Source organism: Gopherus evgoodei, chromosome 4, assembly GCF_007399415.2.
Source record: "Gopherus evgoodei ecotype Sinaloan lineage chromosome 4, rGopEvg1_v1.p, whole genome shotgun sequence".
NCBI classification, from domain to species: domain Eukaryota; kingdom Metazoa; phylum Chordata; order Testudines; family Testudinidae; genus Gopherus; species Gopherus evgoodei.
The window spans coordinates 49,661,406-49,682,013 of record NC_044325.1 but is presented as its reverse complement, the minus strand read 5'-3'; the positions used below and the strand labels follow the sequence as shown (position 1 = coordinate 49,682,013).

At 43.6% G+C, this 20,608-nt stretch overlaps 1 protein-coding gene across 6 annotated transcripts in view; it reads right to left on the bottom strand.

The window, feature by feature from the left end:
* BAZ1A (bromodomain adjacent to zinc finger domain 1A) overlaps window positions 1–9,174 on the bottom strand; it is a 122,167-nt gene extending 112,993 nt beyond the window's left edge. Inside the window, exons 1-2 of one of the 6 annotated variants that reach the window (XM_030559300.1) lie at window positions 8,634–9,174; window positions 7,806–7,954 (exon numbers count right to left, since the gene is read on the bottom strand). In XM_030559300.1, the coding sequence (XP_030415160.1) occupies window positions 7,806–7,918 (113 nt within the window). In that variant the 5' untranslated portion in view covers window positions 7,919–7,954; window positions 8,634–9,174. The other 5 variants (XM_030559298.1, XM_030559299.1, XM_030559295.1 and 2 more) reach the window with 5 other exon arrangements.
* Window positions 9,175–20,608: the final 11,434 nt, after the last annotated feature.

Genomic DNA, 20,608 nt, shown 5'->3' with positions numbered 1-20,608 from the left:
TTGCAACCATAACAGCTAGATACAAACAGAAAGCTCAGACTCTACAGGACAATTGAGAGTCAGGCTGTGTCTCCCAGCTAGTCCTCCACACACCTTCAAAATGGGGGCTTCCCACACATTAGCAAAACTTCCTTAAAAGAACACCAGTTTCTCTACTTTGTGCATTTCACAGCATCTTTGGTCCCAATTCTTTAAAGACTAATGCATGTGCTTAATTTTTACACCAGGAGTAGTCTTCTACGCATGTAGTTAAATATTTACTAAATCTTTGCAGGACTGGAGCCTTTGGTGCATAGTTCCACTATTTCCCTGTCAATCACTTAGTTCTTTCTTTGCTGAGGAAATTCTTAGCATTATCAACTGGCAACCAGAAAATTTTTTTTCCAACTACCCTATATACTCGTTCATAAGCCAAATTTTTTTTAGTAAAAAAGGGAAGCACCAGAGAAGTGGGTCGGCTTATGAATGGGTATAGAGAGGGAGAGGTGGGACATAGCCCCTCCCACCCCCAACAGAGGGAGCAAGGAGAGGCAACACAGCCAGCAGAGCCAGAAGGGAAGAGGTGGGGCCAGAGTCTCTCCGCTTCAGGCCACGCTGCTCTCCCCCCAGCCTCCGAAGCAGATACAGCTCCGGGGCTGGCAGGCTGCAGCCCTGCCGCTTGGCCCCACCCCCAAGAGCACGCTGCGACCGCGCTGCCCGGTCTGGCCCGCCGGAACAGCTCCAGCCAGGCCAGAGACATCCTCCCTTGGCCCTCCCCAGATAAGGTGAGAAGGGATGGGATGGGGAGAGTGTGGGGGGTGGGGTCATGTGGGTTGTAGTCACAGAGGTTACTCCCCTGACCCCCCGCTTCTTCCCTCAAAAAACCATTTCTCCATCAGCTGCTGTCCCAGCCCATCAGGGTAAGCAGCTGGCACGCCAGGACATTTTGTTTACTTAGGTTTACCTTCCTGCCTGCGAACGCTTGAGGTAAACAAACCGTCTCAGCCCACCAGCGGCTTATCCTGATGGCCCGGGAGCCAAAGTTTGCTGACCCCTGAATTATAGGGTCAGCTTATGAATGGGTCATAAAAATTTTTTACTTATCCATTCGGGGTGGGGGTGGAGCTTATAAATGAACCGGCTAATGATCGAGTATATACGGTAAGTTTCAGGATATACTATTTAAAAGATGCACTATCAGAAACTGAAGTTTTTAAAAATTTGTTCACTTGAAACATAAAAATCCAATTTACAGTGTCCCTTTCAGGGCTGCTACCTTTTTCTGAGGGAGTGGTGGAAACAGACATTTTGTCCCTCGGCCTGCGCAGCTTCCTGCGGCCCCCACTGGCCTGGAGCGGCGAACCGCAGCCAGTGGGAGCCACAATCAGCCAAATCTGCGGACACAGCAGGTAAACAAACCGGCCCGGCCCGCCAGGGGCTTTCCCTGAACAAGCGGCAGCCCTAGTTTGAGAAGCACTGATTTAAATGACACCTTCAACTTAAAAAAAAAAAAACCAAAAACCACACATCTCTCAAGTAAAATCTACAAGTAAATTTGTTACAAGTGAAAGCTAAGATTACCATGACTGAAACAGATTTGAGGAAAACATTTTTTTTTTCAATCAATCATTCTACAACACCACTTTGTGTATCCTGTTTCTCTGTAGTTAGTTTACTCTTTTGTTTTGTGTGGGTTTTTCCACATACCAGCATGGAGAAAAAAATAATTTGCAAAAAAAGTAAATGTGCTTATAAAACTATCAAAATAGTCACAAAGACACAGGAGTAGGCAAACTCCCTGAAACTACCTTTCAGCTCTCTCTCACTTTAAAAAATTGATTACATTTAATCTTGGCAGCATCCCTTAACTTTAGCTACAAACAGCACATCAGACAGATAATTTATGTCACAGGCCATTAACATCTTATTGTAACATATTAACGATTTCACTGAAACTGGGTCTGAGAGAACAAAAATCCAACACCATGTCAATAGATTTTTAATATTCCTGCACTCCTTCCCCATGGAGGCATCTTTGTGCCATTGTAGTTATGTAAATAGAAGCTACCAATACAGCTAAGTAGTGGTAATTACAATATTCTATATTAAAAGAAATAGAAAAATAAAAGGCTTGATTGAGCATACTTCATGTTGCATTTAAATTCACAAAAGCAAATACAATTAGAGTTAAAATTGCAATTGTGTCCTTATCACATCCCTTTAGGTTGAAAAGCTGTGACACATATGGCATTTTACGATCACCAACTTTTCCAAGCTCTGTGCACCTGAACACACTGGGATGAAATTCACATGGAATGGCAGTTGAGGCCCATTACAATGGACCCTTCAGCCTACATAAACCCCATTTGACTTCCATGGGTTCCGCAGTAGCAAAAATCAAGTTGCAATCCAGAGGACTAAGTTGGAGTTTCTTTTGTTGGCAGCCTTTATGCTATACCATGAATTTGAATGGCATGTTTGTATTTATTTTTATAAATGTACACAGTATTAGCAATGTAAACAGTTAACTTTATATGCAAGAATAAACCCATTGACAAAATCCTGGGCAAAAGCCTTGAAAAGTCGTTCAATCCTGTTACTAAATAAGTAAAAAGGATTTATTATGAGCCAGATTCTATTAAAAGAAAGAAAGAAAGAAAGAAAGAAAGAGATTGCATCCAGTTTCTGCACTGAGAATCTTTGTGAAAGGCCGCAGAGGCCTGATTTAGGAGTTTCTGCAGCAACGGCCAAAATGTGTGTGTGGTTCTGATTAAAATGAACATATTCAAATGTTTCCTCTTACTCCAAGACCTAATAAATATATGTTTTTATTGTTGAGTGTGTCTAAGAATAAGCTTATTTCAAGTCAATTTATTTTTTTAGAAAGTTTAAAATGCTAAGGAAAGAAAGTTTCCTTAAAACAGAATTAAAAACACACGCATCAAATACTGCAAAATGTTACTTCATCCTGCCATATACTAAACCCAATGTAAAGGGTAGGAAATAAATGATTATTCTGAATTTAGAAAAGAAAAATCTTTTCTCAAGCTAGTCATCTTCTTTTTAAAATATGGATCCCTGTCGGCATCTGACATACTATGTACACGTAGGCATGATGTCAAGATACTGACTTACAAGGATGCTGGTGTGAATGGCATTTCCTGTGTTCCAAAATATCATATCTTCAAAAGGGGTCAATATGAAATGCTTCAAAGCAATGTACAAAACACCCCCAAGTGAGCATTATGGACTCATCTGCCTATAGTTTCATTCTAAGCTCCTTAGTCAGAGGTTAGCTATACCCTGAAGAATGTATTCCAAAATTCAGGGTTTCTCTTTAAAAAGTAATATACCAACACTGTAATGTAACTATGTATGCTCTCCTTATCCATTTACACATTTTTGGAATTCTGCTAAACTACTGGCATCAATAATATCTGGTGTCTATGTGTTCCATTGGCTGATTGTACAGTTGAGTAAAAAGTGTTTTCTTCGATCAGTTTCAAATCTGACCTTCAATTTCACCAAGTGTCCCATTGCTCTTATGAGACGGGCACTTCTGTTTGCCCTAACTACTCTTTTTATACCATTCTTTATTTTGTCTCCCTCTCGTCCCCTCTTTATTTCTCCTCTCTGGACTAAAAGATTCCCAATCTTTTCAGTCTCTCTTCATATGGAAGAAACATTGCACGGCTCTGCACTTCACATTCCACCAGATAGTACCATCAATTTTTAAAGGGCTTTACAATTTTTCCATTCCATTTCTCATGCAACCTAGCGTTTGTTTTTTCAGATGCTGCTACACACCAAGAGGTGTTTTTCATTGAGCTGTCCACAGTGATACTCAGATCTTTTTTCTGACATGTTACAGTTAATTTAGAACCTATTAAGGTTCTAAACAGACAGAAAACGCAAAAGATCTGTGTGTATTGTGTATGTGTTATCAGTACACTTTTGTACTGGAGCAAGGCATGGACCTTATATTCTCATCGGGAAACGAGGCTTAACAGCTTTCATATGCATTGCCTTTGTCAAATCTTTGAAATCTCCTGGAGGGACAGAGTCACCAACACTGAGGTGCTCAACTGGGACACTATACCCAGCATGAAAACACTCCTCAAACAGAGACACCTATGATGGCTTAGATATGTGTGATGAATGATGGGCACATCTCAAAGGACATCCTCTACAGAGAATTGGCATCTGAAAAAAGATGCAAAGGATGCATTTCAAGGATATTTGCAAGCGAGACCTCAAAGAAATGGACATGGATGTGGATAACTGGGAAGATCATTCTCAGGACCACAGCCTTTGGAAACAAGAGCTTAACAAAGGTCTCCAGAGTTATGAGAAGAAGCAGTCCAGCTTAGCAAAGGAGAAAAGAGCTCACAGAAGTTAGAGCCCAAAGGGTCGAAACACCACCTTTAAATGTGACAGATGCAGCAGAAACTCATTCTCTCGAGTGGGTCTCTTCAGCCACAGCCATGGCTGTCATAAAAGCAACTGAGTAAATTCTTTACCTCTCAGGATGCATACTCATGGTCTCTCAAGACTGAAGGATGCCTACTACTACTACTAGAAAAGGTATGTGAATAATTTAAATTATTCCTTCCAGCATGTAATATCTTGCAACCGTCAATTCTGAATTTAATCTGCCGTTTAATTCCCCAGCTTTGATAAGTATCACTAAAGATTTCCAGATCTCTCTAATCTTGATAACCCTAAATAACTGTGCCACCTGCAAATTTTGCCATCTCACTGCACAACTCCTCTTTTGTAGATCATAGAATTATGAAATATTATTTCACCCTATTGGAAAATAAGTTCTAGATCACTAAAAAAGACTTTTTAAAATGTTAGTCCTGCTGAGTTCTACATGCATTAACTGGTTATTATCATGACGGGTGTCCAGTTATAAAGGGATGATACAAAAATGTAAGAAATACATCTCTATTACTGCTGCTAATAGTAATTATAATAGTAAATTTGCAGCCAGATGATTTCCAAGTTTGTTGTTTGTGCAAACTTTTAATAATACAAACTCTTAAGCACATAATGTAAACTGAGATGTCTAACACCTAATGTGCTAGATCCAGCCTATATGATGTATTTATGTGGCCAATTCAGATTCTGTGCAATCTGGACTTAAGACCTAGAATCTTTTTCTTTTTTTTAAATGGTTGCAAAAGTAACCTATATACAAAGCAAGTGTACACTGAGTCAGTGTTGTCTTCCCAAATGCACAGAGCATAAAACAAACAATGGTCTGGAAAGCATGAACTCCCCAGCCCTCATAAATCTCATTGGCCATGTACAGAGAAGGAAGAAAGGTAGGTTTTCAAAATGTGTTAGCTAATGCACTTTTAAACACCACTCTCAGTTAGGGTACACCACAACCAGCTAACACAATTTTAAAGGGGTTAAACTATGACTATACAAGTTGTTAAGTGATGTTTCAAATCATATTGGCTAACTTGATTTAAAAAAAACCCTAAAAACATACCACCTTTTCTTCCAGCCTAAACACCACCAGAGACAAAGCAAGGGGAAGAGAAATAGATACAGGAGAACAGGCAAGTGCAGAAATAGCAGTGGTCCAGAAAGTGAGAGAATATTTTCCTACTGAGTGATATCTAATACGATAAATAGTAACTGAAAGTTTAGTTAGTATATGAAGTTAGTTAGCCATATTCAATCCTTGCATATATATGCAAAGTATCATCCGATCTGGGGGAAGATTCATTGAGACCTGAGTGTAGTATGTAATCCAAAATTTATCCTCCAAGCCTATAAACCAGATTTAAAAAGGGAATTTGGCCCTTTCCAAACAATAAGTGACAGTCTTATTTTTTTAATCTTCACACCTCTTTAAATGCACCTGGGATGTCATGAGAGCCAGGTATAATACTTTGATAACAATAACTCTAATTTATAAAAGAAACTTTCAAAATAATGGAATTATGAGAAGTTTTATGTTCTGCAGAAAAACTTGGGTCCTTAGGTTCCTGCCCTTGAGACCTCAATGCCCTTGAGACCCTGTTCCTTGAGACCTCAATGCAAACACTTCCGAACTACCTTTCTTAATAAACTTTCTTTCGGGCTTTTGTTTTTGAATTCTCTCCTCCACTACTTTGCTCAGAAAACCCTTTCAAAAGTACTTAATCCAACTTCCCTTAAGGTTTTGTTAGGTGAAATCTATTTGAGTAGCAAAACAAGTCCAAGCATGAGAAGACTTTAGGTGTGCTCTAATTTCATACGCTGCGAATAAAAGTATTTCTGATTTAATCTCGCTAGGCTGCATTTATTTAAAAAATATATATAAGACAAGATTTGATTTTTGGGAACATTTTGTGGGTGGATGGAAGTGGTTACTTAACATTCATATCGTAGAAAGAATGCTGGATCAGATTGTAAAGTTAAAAAGGTCAGCTTTAAAAATATCATCTCTCTCTAAAGACTTCTTACCCACTGCTGTTACAAAGTAATAATTATAATCAGCTTAAGTGAAAGAGAATAGAAAAAAATAATCATCTCTGCTTTTTTAATATACCTTGTACATAAGACAACACTGCTTCACAATCTTGGTTGGTCTTTAACACAAAAACGGGAAAGAAACACTTTTAAAAAAATAGGAAAATTATTGCAAAACTATAAATCTTGGAGGAGGAACCTGAGGGGCAAGTGTACTACTTGAAACCCTGTTGGGTTTGTTTGGGGTGTTTTTTTACTTAATTAAGTTGGTGTTCCTCTGACATAGAGAAGCTCAGTTACTTATTAAGGGGAGCCATATAAGACCTTAAGAGGCTGCTCTAAGCAGAGAGCCTGCAAAGTGTTTGGGATTAAGGATGCTACCATAAAAACCCTGATATTAGTGCCCTCAAGGACAGATGCAACATTCTCCGTCCCCAGCAATCCTCCTCAACCGCAAAGGACGAGTCTCAGGGCTGCAAAGCTGTGTGATGAAAGACCCCCCCTACTATTGCTTAGGTGCCCGAGCAACGGCACCTGCCGGGGCAGGGCACGTTCAAGACCGGGAGCTGGGAGTGAGTTCAAACGGTCACCCAGCAACTCCCAACCCGGCAGTGCTGGAGCTGGCGGGGGCGACGCCAGGGGCTGCCCGCGGAGGCGCAGCCACCCCAGGCAAGAACAAGGGGTTAAGTGTCCGGGGGGGGGGGGAGGCTGAGTTGACGCCACATGCTGCGCCACCCCGGCCCGGCTGCTACGACAACAATAGTGAGGCCGCTCGCACATGTCAGGCTGCTCCCCCCGCACACAGGGACCGCCGCTCCCCCGCGGCGTTATTTAAACCGCGGCCCGGCCGCCGCAGTCAGGCGCGCGGCGGTTCAGTGCCGGGCGGCCCGGTGACCGTTGTGCCCCTGCTCTAGGGGCTGGGGCACACACCGAGGCCTAGTAGCCGCCGACATGCGGCTCCGGCTACCCCGAAGGAGCAGGGGGCCGGGCCAGGCACTCACTGCCGCCCGCTCAACTTTCACTTCCCCGCCGCCTCTGGCGGCCCGCGGCCGATGACACCGCACGCGGGGCAGCTCGCCCAGCTGCTTCCCGCCGCCCCAGGGAGCCCCGGCCGGCAGAGGGGCGGCGAGTGACCTCCCTTCCCTAACCCTGTCGAGCCCCCGGGGGTGAGGAGGGCATTCCCCTGGTCTCCGCGGGGCGCCACCCCCCTTCGCTGGAGAGGAGTACGGCTCGCCCGCCACAGCGCTCCCAGCGGAGGGTCCCCGGGGCGCCGAGCGGGGAATCCCCTCCCACCCCAGATGTCAGCCGTTCGGGGGGTTAAACTGCCCTGGCCCGCCCGGGGAGCGGTCACTTACTCGTAGCCCCTGAAGATCTCGTTGGTGACCCTGCAGTAGAAGACGCGCTCGTCGGGCCGCAGGTCGGCGGGGGGCTTCTTCCTCACGAAGGGCTTTCGGTGCAGCAGCGGCATCGCCCCGCTCCGCGCGCTCCTTCCTGCCCCGGCCCGCTTCAAATTGGAGGGAAAACGAGCGTGAGTGCGAGCGAGCGAGCGAGCGGCGGCCTGGGGAGGAGGGAGCGGGGCCCGGCGTGTCCCTCCCCCCAGGAGAGCCGGGGAAGGAGTTCGGGTCGCGGCGGCACAGGGCTCCAGCGGCAGCCTTTTGTGTGCCTGACACGCCGCTGCCTGCCTGGGACTGTGAGGAGGGAGCTGCGGATCCTTCCTCCCCCGCCTCCTCCTCCTGCCTCACAATGGGGCCATGACGCCGAGCAGCAGGCGGAGGCGGCTCCCCCCCGCCCCACTGAGTCACACAACGTGCTCGGCTCGGGGATACCCCGGCTGCGGCGATCGCGCTTTGTCTCCTCCGGTTCCCCGGCCGCAGGGTCACCCTCTGACCTGCACACGCCGGGCCGGACACTAACTTCCACTCCTCCTTCGCCGCCGCCGCCGCCGCCGCCTCCTCCTCCTCCTCCCTACACAGCAAACACGGGGGGGAGCGGTGATCACTTCTCTTCCTCCTTCGCTTCCTGCCGGGCTAGTGTCCAGCGGGACTCTTCCCCCCCACGCGCGCGTCTCTGCCGGGAAGGGTATACTGGGGTCACCCTTTTCGTTCCCGGCTGGTGTGTAATGGGGACTTCCTTGTCCGCCCGTCTGGGTGGTGTATAATGGGGTCTCTCCTTCTCCTGCCTACCTGCTGTTTAATAGGGTCCCGACCCCTTTCTGCCTTGGTGGGATATGAAGAGATCCTCTCCTCCTCGCTTCTTTTCCTCCTCTTGCTCTGCTGTCTTCCCCCTCAGCTGCTGGGAAGTTTTTGATCTACTTCTTCAGCTCAATGAGGAAGAGCTGCTGGGAGGAGCTTTTCACTTCTCTACCCTACATCTTTATTGGCCGCCCAGTGCCTTCTCGCGTGTGTCACACAGGAAGACAGAGAGCTACATTATTAATTAATGGCTGAGAAGACTCATCCTCCATTTTTGAATTATCAGCCTAAAGATCTATGGAGTGAGGTGGGTGACCTATATGGGGCAAGGACCTGACTCCACCTCATCGTGTGGTACCCAAGCAGGTTGGGATTTTAATGACACGTCACTTGAACACTAGAGAAAGCTGGTGCTAACAGAGGGAGTTCGTGTTCAAAGACGGGAATAAAGACCTTTCAAATTCCGTGTCACATTTTCTTCTCTCTTCAGAAATCCCTGTTGCTACTTCGAAAATTCTCTCCGTGCACACTCACACAGAACCCTCGCTGACTTCTTAACTTTGGAAAAAGCCACTGGTCACAGTACATGCTCAATTCATCAGGGATACAAATATCGAAGTACTTTATAGTCTCTTTCATACAAATTGCAATCTCAGAGATTTTAGTGCTGGTTGTACAATTATGGAGAAATGTCTCTCTTCCATTATTTAAGACTAAAATTATGTTTCTATATAGAGAGTTCAGGTGGAACAGGGACATATACTGTGGTTAAAATTATTTTCAAGTATAACTCTCATACATGGTTTAGGAGTGCCTGGGCCACAGAGCATGACCTGCTACCTTCAGCTCAGCTGGTCTAAGGACAGGCAGGCACTACCTTACTAAAGCATATCTTGTTGTTGTTGTTCTTAAATTGATTTTTATTTCATAAATATATTTTAAATATATTGATTGAGCACTCAAGTTTGCTAGATGCTATACCCTGAAGATTTTAAAATGTAAGGTGCCAGCCCTGCAAAACACATGGATAACTTTATTAACTCAGTAGGATTATTTACATGCATATAAGTATTTGAAGGATTGGTGCCTAAATAGGAGTTTACAGTCTAAAGCCCTGCTCTGCAAATACCTGCACTTGTGTAGTCCCCTGTGCTTATCAAAAGTCCATGGACTTTGCTGACACTTCATGCAGATGCAGTGATCTGCACTAGTGTAATTTGCATGATCAAAGCCTAAATGAAAGTTTCCATGATATAGAATCATAGCGTTTGAATTATTCTGCTGGGTGGAAAATCTGGTTTTGGTCATTGACATTTTAAGTGATGTTTATTCCCAGCAGCTTAAATTATTAATAGGATTTGTCCCAACTCCACTCCAAATTTCCTACCCTTTTATTTTCTCTATTTGCCAGTGTCCTCCACTCTTCATTATAAATTAAGTTGTAGTGAAGGGCAGAGTTGTGATTGCAGATTAATGCATTTTTTAAAAAAGTATTTAACAAGCTCCTATGAAATCATGTTTTTGTCTGTTTTGCATCAAAACCTTACAGTGTTTGAATTACAAATACTATGGTAATGGCATTCAGCAATGCCAATTCTTGTGATTTCATGGTGAAGTGTGCAGTATATCACTGTCTTAAAGCTCTAACTCCTGGAGACATGATTAGATGGGAATCTCAGCTTTAATTTAAGAAAAAGTTTCTACCTCTGAAGGTTGCAGACAAAATCTTGAAAATGAGCACCCTGAAGGCTGAAAAGACAGGAAATAAAATAAGCCCCAAATTAATTACTTATTAAAATTTAATGATTCTGGAGCCAATATCATGATTTTTGAATGGTTGGGGTTGTCAGTACTGCATTTTAGAACTAATTGGCATCCATGAAAAATTCATGAGTTGATAGAACTGTTGATATCAAAAACAGATTCCCTTTCCCTCTCCCTCTTGCCCTCTGTCTTTCTTGTTCTCACCTCTTCCTTCTCTTGTTCCTCCCTCCTATTTATTCCCTCAGATGTTTCACTATGAGGATTGAGTAGTAGGGTTGTGGTATTAGAGGTACCTTTTGCTCTTGCTTAGGATACAGTGAAGCAGTTGGCATATTTAGCTTTGAGTTCTGAAACCATTTCTGTTTTTACAAAACCAAGATTTTAGTGCCTGATTATGCTCCTAATCAAGTCAACAGGAGTAGGACTGAATCCTTATGACACACCTACAAATTAATGGCTACTGGTAGAGGAAAGGTTGAGCATTTAAGTTGAAATTAATTAATTCTGACAGATCTCAGAAATTATGTTTTTACTTTCACAAGGGCATTTTTGTATTTGCTACACAGTATTTATAAGTTGTTATAATACATTATACCTTTGAATACTTAATTGAAAAATATATTTTTGAGTCAAAGTAGAAAAGTATGGAGTTATATAGAGGTTTCTTTTTGAAATGTGATTAATCAGCTGATATGTACTGGAATCCTCATTAGTCAATCAGATCAGTTTTCATTCATGCCATTTTATAAATAAAAATACCTGTAGTGAGAGCATAACAAATATTATAAAATACTGGATATTAGGTTTATGGCTACTGTGTTGTCAATAGTAAAACAATTTCCTAGGGACTTTGTGGACCCAGACTCAGGGCAAGTTCCTTTTCCTTCAAAGCCCTCCACAGTTCTACTCTTGAGTCCCAGTAACTCTTCTGCTTTTGTCTCTTCACTTGCCCTCTATTCCATCAAATCTGCAGTTTACTATCCCTTTGTTTCCTCCATCCGCTACCATCTTCCTGCTTTTTTCCTTGCAAGCCCCTAAGGGCTTATCTACACATGGAGTTATTCAGGAATAGCTATTCTGCTTTAAATTCACAACCTGTCTATTCTAGAACAACTTTAATGTGTAGGCAAATCCTATGACTGAAACCCCAAGAAGGTAAGCTTTTTACCCGTTTCAACTCTGCCACCTTGCCTCATTCAGTTCTTCTTCTTTAGGGTTTGAATTGCCATTGGTTCCCACCTGATCTTTTGTCTCTTTTTTTTTTTTTTGACACTACCATCTTATTCTCCAGAGGCCTGATCCAAAACTAACTAACATCAATAGGAGTCTTTCCAATTACTTCAGTGGGCTTTGAATGAGGCCCTAGATTCTCAGGTTTAATTTTTGTAAAAGGAAAGTCTATTTGTTGAGACTGAGAAGATAGATTATAAAATACTATAGTGTAGCTGATGCAATAATGTCTGCCTGTAGAGAGCCTGAAACAATAGTTTGGAGAGGTGTGAACTTCCTCATTTATCTCAATGGACTGTTAACTCAGGGAGCGTTTTCACAGCACAGCTGGAGTGTTACCCCTAACTCACTCATGTCCACACACAAAAATCATCTAGCTCAAATTAAATGGTGATTTAAACTCAAACAAGCCAGCTGTCAGGGAGAGAGGGGTGGGTTGAAGATCCCTCCAATGATCCTGATGCATGAGCTAGTAATGCTGTGGAAATGCAACAGCTCAAATTACAATTCATCAGCAGCTAATCCAATCATTTTGTGCTACTAATCACATTACTCTGTGTGTAACTCCAGTATGCTCTTCTCAGTTAAGCTAGCCTAGCTGGAGTGCAGTAACTTGAGTGTACTTAGGCCTGATCTACACTACGGGTATGTCTACACTGGCAGAGTTACATCACCGGCAGTTACATCCCTGCTCAGAGGGCACTGAAGGGAAACCGCTGTTGTGTGTTCACTCTGTCAGCTGCCTGCACAATAGTGTGTTTCTACTTGCAGCACTTGTATCAGTATTCAGAGTGATGCACTCTGGGCAGATGCCCCTTGGGTCTTTCTCTTCTGCCACTAAGAGTTTTGGGAATGCAGAGGGGGTTATGGGGCATCCTGGGTTCTCTCCCAATGCCCTGTGATGCATTGCTTTGCATCTCAGCAATCTCTGTGCTTCCATCTGCATTTGGCACCATCTTTCAACGGTTTGTGTACTGCGCACTCTGCCTCTTCAGTCTGCAGGAATGGATTCCACACTGTTGACCAATATGCTGCTCGCTCTCACTAACATGTCACGAGTGGCAGTGGAGTTATTCCTTAAACTACAAAGGCAAGAGGAGTTCGACATTAATCTCACCACGCGTTGAAGCTACGACACAAGATAGCTTGTGGCATTCACGGAGATGCTGCCCACAGTGGAATGCCACTTTTGGGGTCGGGAAACAAGCACTGAATGGTGGGATCACATCATCATGCATGTCTGGGATGATGAGCAGTGGGCTGCAGAACTTTGGATAAGGAAAGCCACATTCATGGGACTGTGTGATGAGCTCGCCCCAGCCCTGCAGCACAAGGACACGAGAATGAAAGTTGCCCTGTCGTTGGAGAAGCATGGTTCTCCAAACGCTTGTGGATCACCATGGGCGTTTCATGGACATTAACGCAGGCTGGTCTGGAAAGGTGCATGATGCAGGCATCTCTCGGAATCCCTTAACGCTGTGGCTTATGAAGCCATACATGGGGAACCTAGACAGCAGCAAGGAGTGGTTCAACCACAGGCTGAGCAAGTGTGCTTTTGGCCGTTTAAAGGCCCGCTGGTGCTGCCCATATGGGAGGCTGGACCTGGCCGATAACAATATTCCTATGCTTATAGCCACGTGCTGTATGCTCCGTAATATTTGTGAAGGGAAGGGTGAAAGCTTCCTCAGGGCTGGACCACTGGAGGCTCAATGCTGGAGACTTGAATTTGAACAGCTAGAGACCAGGGCTACTAGAGGGGTGCAGCACAGGGCCATAAGGAACAGAATGCCTTGAGGTAGCAATTTGAAAGCTGAGTCACTAATATTTGTTGCTATGCTCAGGAGTGCAGTGCTTGTAATCCTAGAAGGTGATTGTGCTTGGTGCAGATGATACGCTGTCAAGATTTAAGAAATAGCCGGTTGCTTTGCAGGGCTCGTTTGCTTTCAATTAATGGAATAAGATTTCTTTCAAACAAAAACAATTCTTTTAATTAAAAAACAACAACCGGAGGAGAGAGACAAACAAAAAAACACATCAGCACTGTGGCGGATGGGAGAAGGGAGGTACCAGGAGGAGGTGGGGTCCCTGGACAGTTAAAGATGCATGTATGTCCAGGGAACATATGCACCTTGTCCTTGGAGTACAGTGCAGGGGGTACTGTACTTCCAGTAGGGCTAAACTGCAGAGGGACAGGTGTTGAGTGCAGGTGGTACTGGGAATGCTGCAGGGCTGGACCTGTGACAGGGCAGGAGCGAGTATAGACTGGAGCCAGGAAATTGATAGAGTGTCTTGGCAGTGTCTGGGGGGACACATAGGAAAGAGTTTTGTGACAGCGGCGGCAGGGGAGGGTAGGCACAGAGCTGCTCAGTTTGCAGTGCTAGTAGTGCCTGGGAGCGTCTGCTTGGCGCTCCATAATGTTTAAGAGCTACTCCGTGGCTTTGTTCTGGCACGGTGAATTCTCCTTTCGGTCCCTCTTCTCACTGTCCTGCCACTCCTTCAAGTCTTGTTTTTCGGCTGCGGAGTGCATCAGACATCACGCAGAAAGTCCTCTTTAGTTTTTGTGGCCACTGTCTAATTCTGCGCAGCCATTCAGTGGGCAATAACAAAGAGGGAGGCTGGGCTCCTAGGCTCATATCTGTGAAGCCAAAATGCAACATTTTACAGAAGCAGTATTGTTTGCAACACACAGACCACTGATTCAATGATTTAAAACACAGCCACTAATCACATACCTGTCACTAACTGGCTGACCCCAGGCAAGCACACATGAGCCACAAGACCCCCAAAATGTTGAGTAGCTGCAGAGGCAGGGGAAATCAGTTTTCCAGGACCGTACTGTACACTGGGCACGTGGCTCTTGGAGCGAGCCAGCACTCGTGGGGGCTTATAATCATTACTGTCCCCACATTTTCCACAGACTGTGTTCATTATGGAAGATGTCCTGCTGCTGAGGGTGAGCAGGGAATAAAGGAGGGTCTTCTCCAAGACTGTGGCTTCCTCCCTGGCCCTTATGCAGCTTGCCTATGTGCAGCAATGGTCCTAGGGTGACCAGATGTCCCTATTATATAGGGACAGTCCGATATTTGGGGCTTTTTTCTGATATAGCACCTATTATGCCCCACCCCATCCTGATTTTTCACACTTTCTGTCCGGTCACCCTAAATGGTCCCCCTGTCCAGTGACAGCTGAGTGGCATGGGAAAGTTACTCTTAATGGGGCAAGAAACAAAGCAGCTCTGCCAAAGAGCCTACAGCAGCAGATTGCCCAGTATTTCCATGAGAATTTGTGGACATCTCTCAAACAGATTCCCGTGAAGTAAGGGAGTCAATCAATACCCTGTTCTGCAGCTCAAACTCCAAACCCCTTGACCCTAGCCCAGAGCGCCCTCCTGTACTCCAAACTTCTCATCCCCAGTCCCTCCCCAGAGCCTGCACCCCTAGCCGGAACCTTCACCCCCTCCTGCACCCCAACTCCACCCCAGAGCCTAGGGGAAGCCTGAGCCTCTGTGCCCCCTTGCAGGGCTGGAGCTGCGAGTACTGTCTCACACTGCTGTGGGGTGGAAGCTCCAAGCTTCTGCCCTCCTTCCCCTGTGGGGCTGTGTGTGGCCCCCAATTGATTTTTTCTGTGGGTCAATGGCCCCTGATAGAGAAAGGTTCCACACCCCTGGTCTACACTGACATGCTGCAGTAGTACTGCTGTAGCTTTTAAAATGTTGACATACCCTAACTCAGGGCTGTCAACCTTTCCAGACTTCTGTACCCTTTAATGAGTCTGGTTTGTCTTGCATACCCCCAAGTTTCACCTCACTTAGAACTACTTGCTTACAAAATCAGACATAAAAATACAAAAGTGTCACAGCACACTGTACATGAAAAATTGCTTACTTTCTCATCTTTACCATAGAATTATAAAATGTCAATTGGATTATAAATATTGTACTTGTATTTCAGTCTATAGTATCTAGAGCAGTATAACCAAGTTATTGCCTATATGATATATTTAGTGTTGGTACTGACTTTGCTAGTGCTTTTTACGTAGCCTGTTGTAAAACTAGGCAAATATCTAGAGGAGTTGATGCAGGGCTTTGGAGTGGAGCCTGGAGCTGGAGCACAGAGCAGCTCTGGGTATGTCTACACTACGGGATTATTCTGATTTTACATAAACCATTTTGTAAACAGATTGTATAAAGTCAAGTGCACGCGGGCCACACTAAGCACATTACTTCGGCGGTGTGCGGCCATTTACCAAGGGCGAGCGTCGATTTCTGGAGCGTTGCACTGTGGGGTAGCTATCCCGTAGCTATCCCATAGTTCCCCGCAGTCTCCCCCGCCCATGGAATTCTGGGTTGAGATCCCAATGCAAAAACAGTGTCGCGGGTGATTCTGGGTAAATGTCGTCACTCAATCCTTCCTCCATGAAAGCAATGGCAGACAATCATTTCCCTCCCTCCATGAGCGTCTATTTGATTCTTTGGCTTTCCGTTATGCTTGTCACACAGCACTGTGCTGTGGACTCTGTATCATAGCCTGGAGATTTTTTCAAATGTTTTGGCATTTCGTCTTCTGTAACAGAGCTCTGATAGTGGGTAAATGTCGTCACTCAATCCTTCCTCCATGAAAGCAATGGGCAGATAATCATTTCCCTCCCTCATGAGCGTCTGTTTTGATTCTTTGGCTTTCCGTTATGCTTGTCCACACAGCACTGTGCTGTGGACTCTGTATCATAGCCTGGAGATTTTTTCAAATGTTTTGGCATTTCGAGTCTTCTGTAACAGAGCTCTGATAGAACAGGTTTGTCTCCCAATACAGCGATCAGATCCAGTATCTCCCGTACGAGTCCATGCTGGAGCTCTTTTTGGATTTGGGACTGCATCGCACCTGTGCCGATCAGACCTCCACGCTGGGCAAACAGGAAATGAAATTCAAAAGTCGCAGGGCTTTTCCTGTCAACCTGGTCAGTGCATCTGAGTTCAGACTGCTTTCCAGAGCGGTCACATGGTGCACTGTTGGATACCGCCTAGAGGCCAACACCGTTGATTTGCGACCACACTAACCTAATCCGACATGCAATACCGATTTCAGTGGTACTCCTCGCGTCGGGGATGAGTACAGAAATCGGTTTAAAGAGCCTTTATATCGATATAAAGGGCCTCGTTGTGTGGACAGGTGCAGGGTTTAAATCAGTTTAACGCTGCTAAATTCGGTTTAAACGCATAGTGTAGCCAGGCCTCTGGAGCTGCAGGTTTTTGGCCTGGAGCTGGAGTGGAGCCAGAAGCATCAGTTTCCAAAGCCCTGAATTGAGTGTACCCCTGGAAGACCTCTGCCTACTCCCAGGAGTACATGTACCCCTGGTTAAGAACCACTGTCCGAACTCAAGCTAAATCTGGTCAACACTAGGAAATTAGGTCACATAACTACATTGCTTAGTGGTGTGAAAAAATCCACAACCCGGAATGATGCAGTTTAAAATTACCTAACCCCCAGTGTTAGACAGCACTAGGTCTAGAAGTCTCCAAACATTGACCTACTACGGCCTCTTGGGAGGTGGAGTACGGATACATTTAAGTGTAACGAGCGCTCTAACTAGTGCCCATGAAGACAAACCTCAGATGCTCAGTGAGGAGAATTAAATGGCAACATTGTGACTGTGTCACTGCGGAGTCAAGGTATATAAGAAAGGAGAGGGAACAAACAGGTTATGAAGGATTTCATAAATGATGTGAGCAAACATCTCATTTTGGGACCAACCTTCTTAAAACATTTTTCTTCCACAATGCCTACAAACCAAAAATATCTTATGTAATTCTGATGATGCATACATTAATAATCAAGGCAACTTATTGCTATAACTTTGACTTAACTTCGATTTTAAACTATTTGAGCAGAGACAGTGAGCCAGGTTACTAGAATGTTCAGACTGCATGGTACCACTACATATTGTTTTTTACTAGACTGTAAAAACTGGATGCACATTTTGTATATAGAATAATAATACATCCTTCAGTTGACAAAAGCAAAAGATACCACAGGTGATTTTCATAAATGTTTGTTTTTGTTTCAGTTTGGCTCAGTTGGGTTTCAGTATGGTCCTTGAATGGCTCTCTGATCACTGGATTTTGAGTTTCTGATTTTGGCTGTTCTATTATTTTAACACCATAGGAGTCATACATAGGCAGCAGCTCTGAGAATCACGTCTGGTGTCTAGCACCATTCTCATCTATACTTAAATTGTGTCCATTCGCTAGATTCGGTACTAGTCCCCTAAGCAGAACTACAGCTGGGATGGAGACAAGTTCTTTACTTTTTGCCTTTAATAGAGCACCTACAGGACAATATTTGGATGTCTGCTGTTGAGTTGTGTACAGCACCTAGCACAGCAAGGACTAATCCTAAGTAGGCCCTCCTGGCCACTATTGTGATTTCTTAATAAGGGCCAAAGAAAGAATTATTCTATCATTGCTCCTACATTTTTCAGAACTTGAGCCAGGTTTTAGGCACACTGTTCCCACTGATGTTAATGGATGTTGTGTGCTTACTTCCCAGCATTTCTGAAAATAAAAAGATACATCCCCTGGAGGTTTCTTTTCATCACATTTCTTTCTGTAATAATGATTTTAAGGCTATTTAACTGATAACCAATACTAATGGGGAATAACTCTGATCACATTTACAACTGAGCTATAACCCAAGTATGGTTGGCTCCTGAGCAGATTACAACAGGCAAAAGGTGTTGTGTATCACTAGTATTTCCTAATAGGTATCTCTGTAACCAGGTTAAAACTCTAAAAAGGTTGGTACTGAGTCTTACTCAATTACAGTCATAGGGTACAGAATACTGACACTATTGTTATTGTCTAATACTGTGAGAATTGTTCATGTATTCCACCAAACTTATTTCCTCAGTGATTAAGGCTGTCTGAAGTGAGGATGATGGATGAATTTACAATCTTGTGCTATACCCACACATCACACTAGACTGGTGGTATTTTACTTTTTGATTTTTATATTCTGCCTTGTATCAGTCTGTTTGAAACCTGGATTTGTATAAATTTGCTTACTCTGTGTATTCAGATTTAAAATTAAGAACCCTAAAAGCTTATAATGCAAACCTGGCATTTATCAAAATGGTACATGGGCCTTCAATGAATCAAGTACATTGGAAAAATCGCCCTGTTGATAAGTAGAACCAATAATTTTAAGAATGAGTTATGTTGCAATAATTTATGACTTTTTGATGTACAACTGTACATGTCCCAATAGTTATCCTTGCACTCCTTCTTTTCTGTTTACAATTCTTTTTATGATTTGAGATTAGATTACATAAATATGTTTACATATTATAGATTTCTTGCTATTATACAGTGAAATTTATGGTGTAATGTCACTGCTGTTTTAGAGCTTGATCCTGGAAACACTATGCACATGAGTAACTTTGCTGATGTGAATAGTCTCAGTGAAGTTATGTTTATAGAACTTGACCCTATATCCATAATATTGTTATAAGTACACCTCTACCCCGATATAACGTGACCCAATATCACACGAATTCGGATATAATGCGGTAAAGCAGCTCTCCGGGGGGGGGGCTGCGCACTCCGGGGGATCAAAGCAAGTTCAATATAACGTGGTTTCACCTATAACGTGGTACGATTTTTTGGCTCCTGAGGACAGCATTATATCGGGGTAGAGGTGTAATAACTAGGATCAATAGTGACCAAAGACAAAACATAGTATTTCTGCAGAAATACTCGCTATGTTGAAAATCTATTAATATTATTGTTTTGATAAATGCAGCACATTACCGTACCTTCTGGTAATCTCCACATTACACAGTTTCTACATTTTAAAGCTTTTTGTTTATATAATTCTATTTAAGTACAAATAACGGTCAAAAGGTAGTACAAAACACTGAGCTCGTGTTTTTTGTGTACTTTCCCCCCCTTTAGCTTTTCACTAGAATTTCACTTCTTGTCTATCCTGGAAGATTCTATGGAGAACTGGAGAGTTATTGGGATTTTGATATTACAGATTCTTAGGAAATAAAACCTGATTATCTGAGGGGAAAATATTCTTAAAACTCTCTTCTTTTAATTAAATAGGTGTTACAAAAAAAATTTGCGAAAAAAGCTCTCTTGGTTAAGAATTCAACAACTTCTCATAAATTAAGGGCTGAGAATTCTCTCAATCCTCACTTCTGAGTCATCTAAGAAGTACTCCAACAAAAAGGGAAGATGAGACTTCACATTCCTGTTATTTCTAGAGCCTTGTCTAATCACAAAAGTTAGACTGCTTTAACTACACCAGTATAATTAATGCAGTTCAACCCCATAGTGTGAATGCATATACTTATACAGTCTTATATTGATATAGCTTATTTCCCCATGGTAAGCTATACTTGTATGTCACCTTTATGCTGTATAACTGCATCCACACTAAGGGTATGTCTACACTATGAAATTAGGTCGATTTTATAGAAATCAATTTTTAGAAATCGATTTTATACAGTCAATTGCGTATGTCCACACTAAGCACAATGAGTTGGCAGAGTGCGTCCTTACTATTGTGACTAGCATCGACTTACAGAGCGGTGAACTGTGGGTTGCTTTCCACAGGCTCCGCTGCCCACTGGAATTCTGGGTAAAGCTCCCAATGCCCGATGGGCCAAAAACATTGTTGCGGGTGGTTTTCAGTACATGTCATCAGTCGCCCTGCCCTCTATGAAAGCAACAGCAATCATTTTGCACCAGACACCAGGGCAATTAGAAGAGCACAGCAAGGCTTGCTGTGCATCAGAGAGGCTTTGAAAACCAGTGTCATGACTGGCCAGGCTTCGGTGTGACAGCTGTGTGTGTTTCTCCTTGATGCAAACCTGTCCCCTTTGTTGATTTTAATTCCTTGTAAGCCAACCACTCTTCCCCTTTGAATAAAGTAACTATTGTTTTGAAACTAGGCATTCTTTCTTTTATTAAAAAA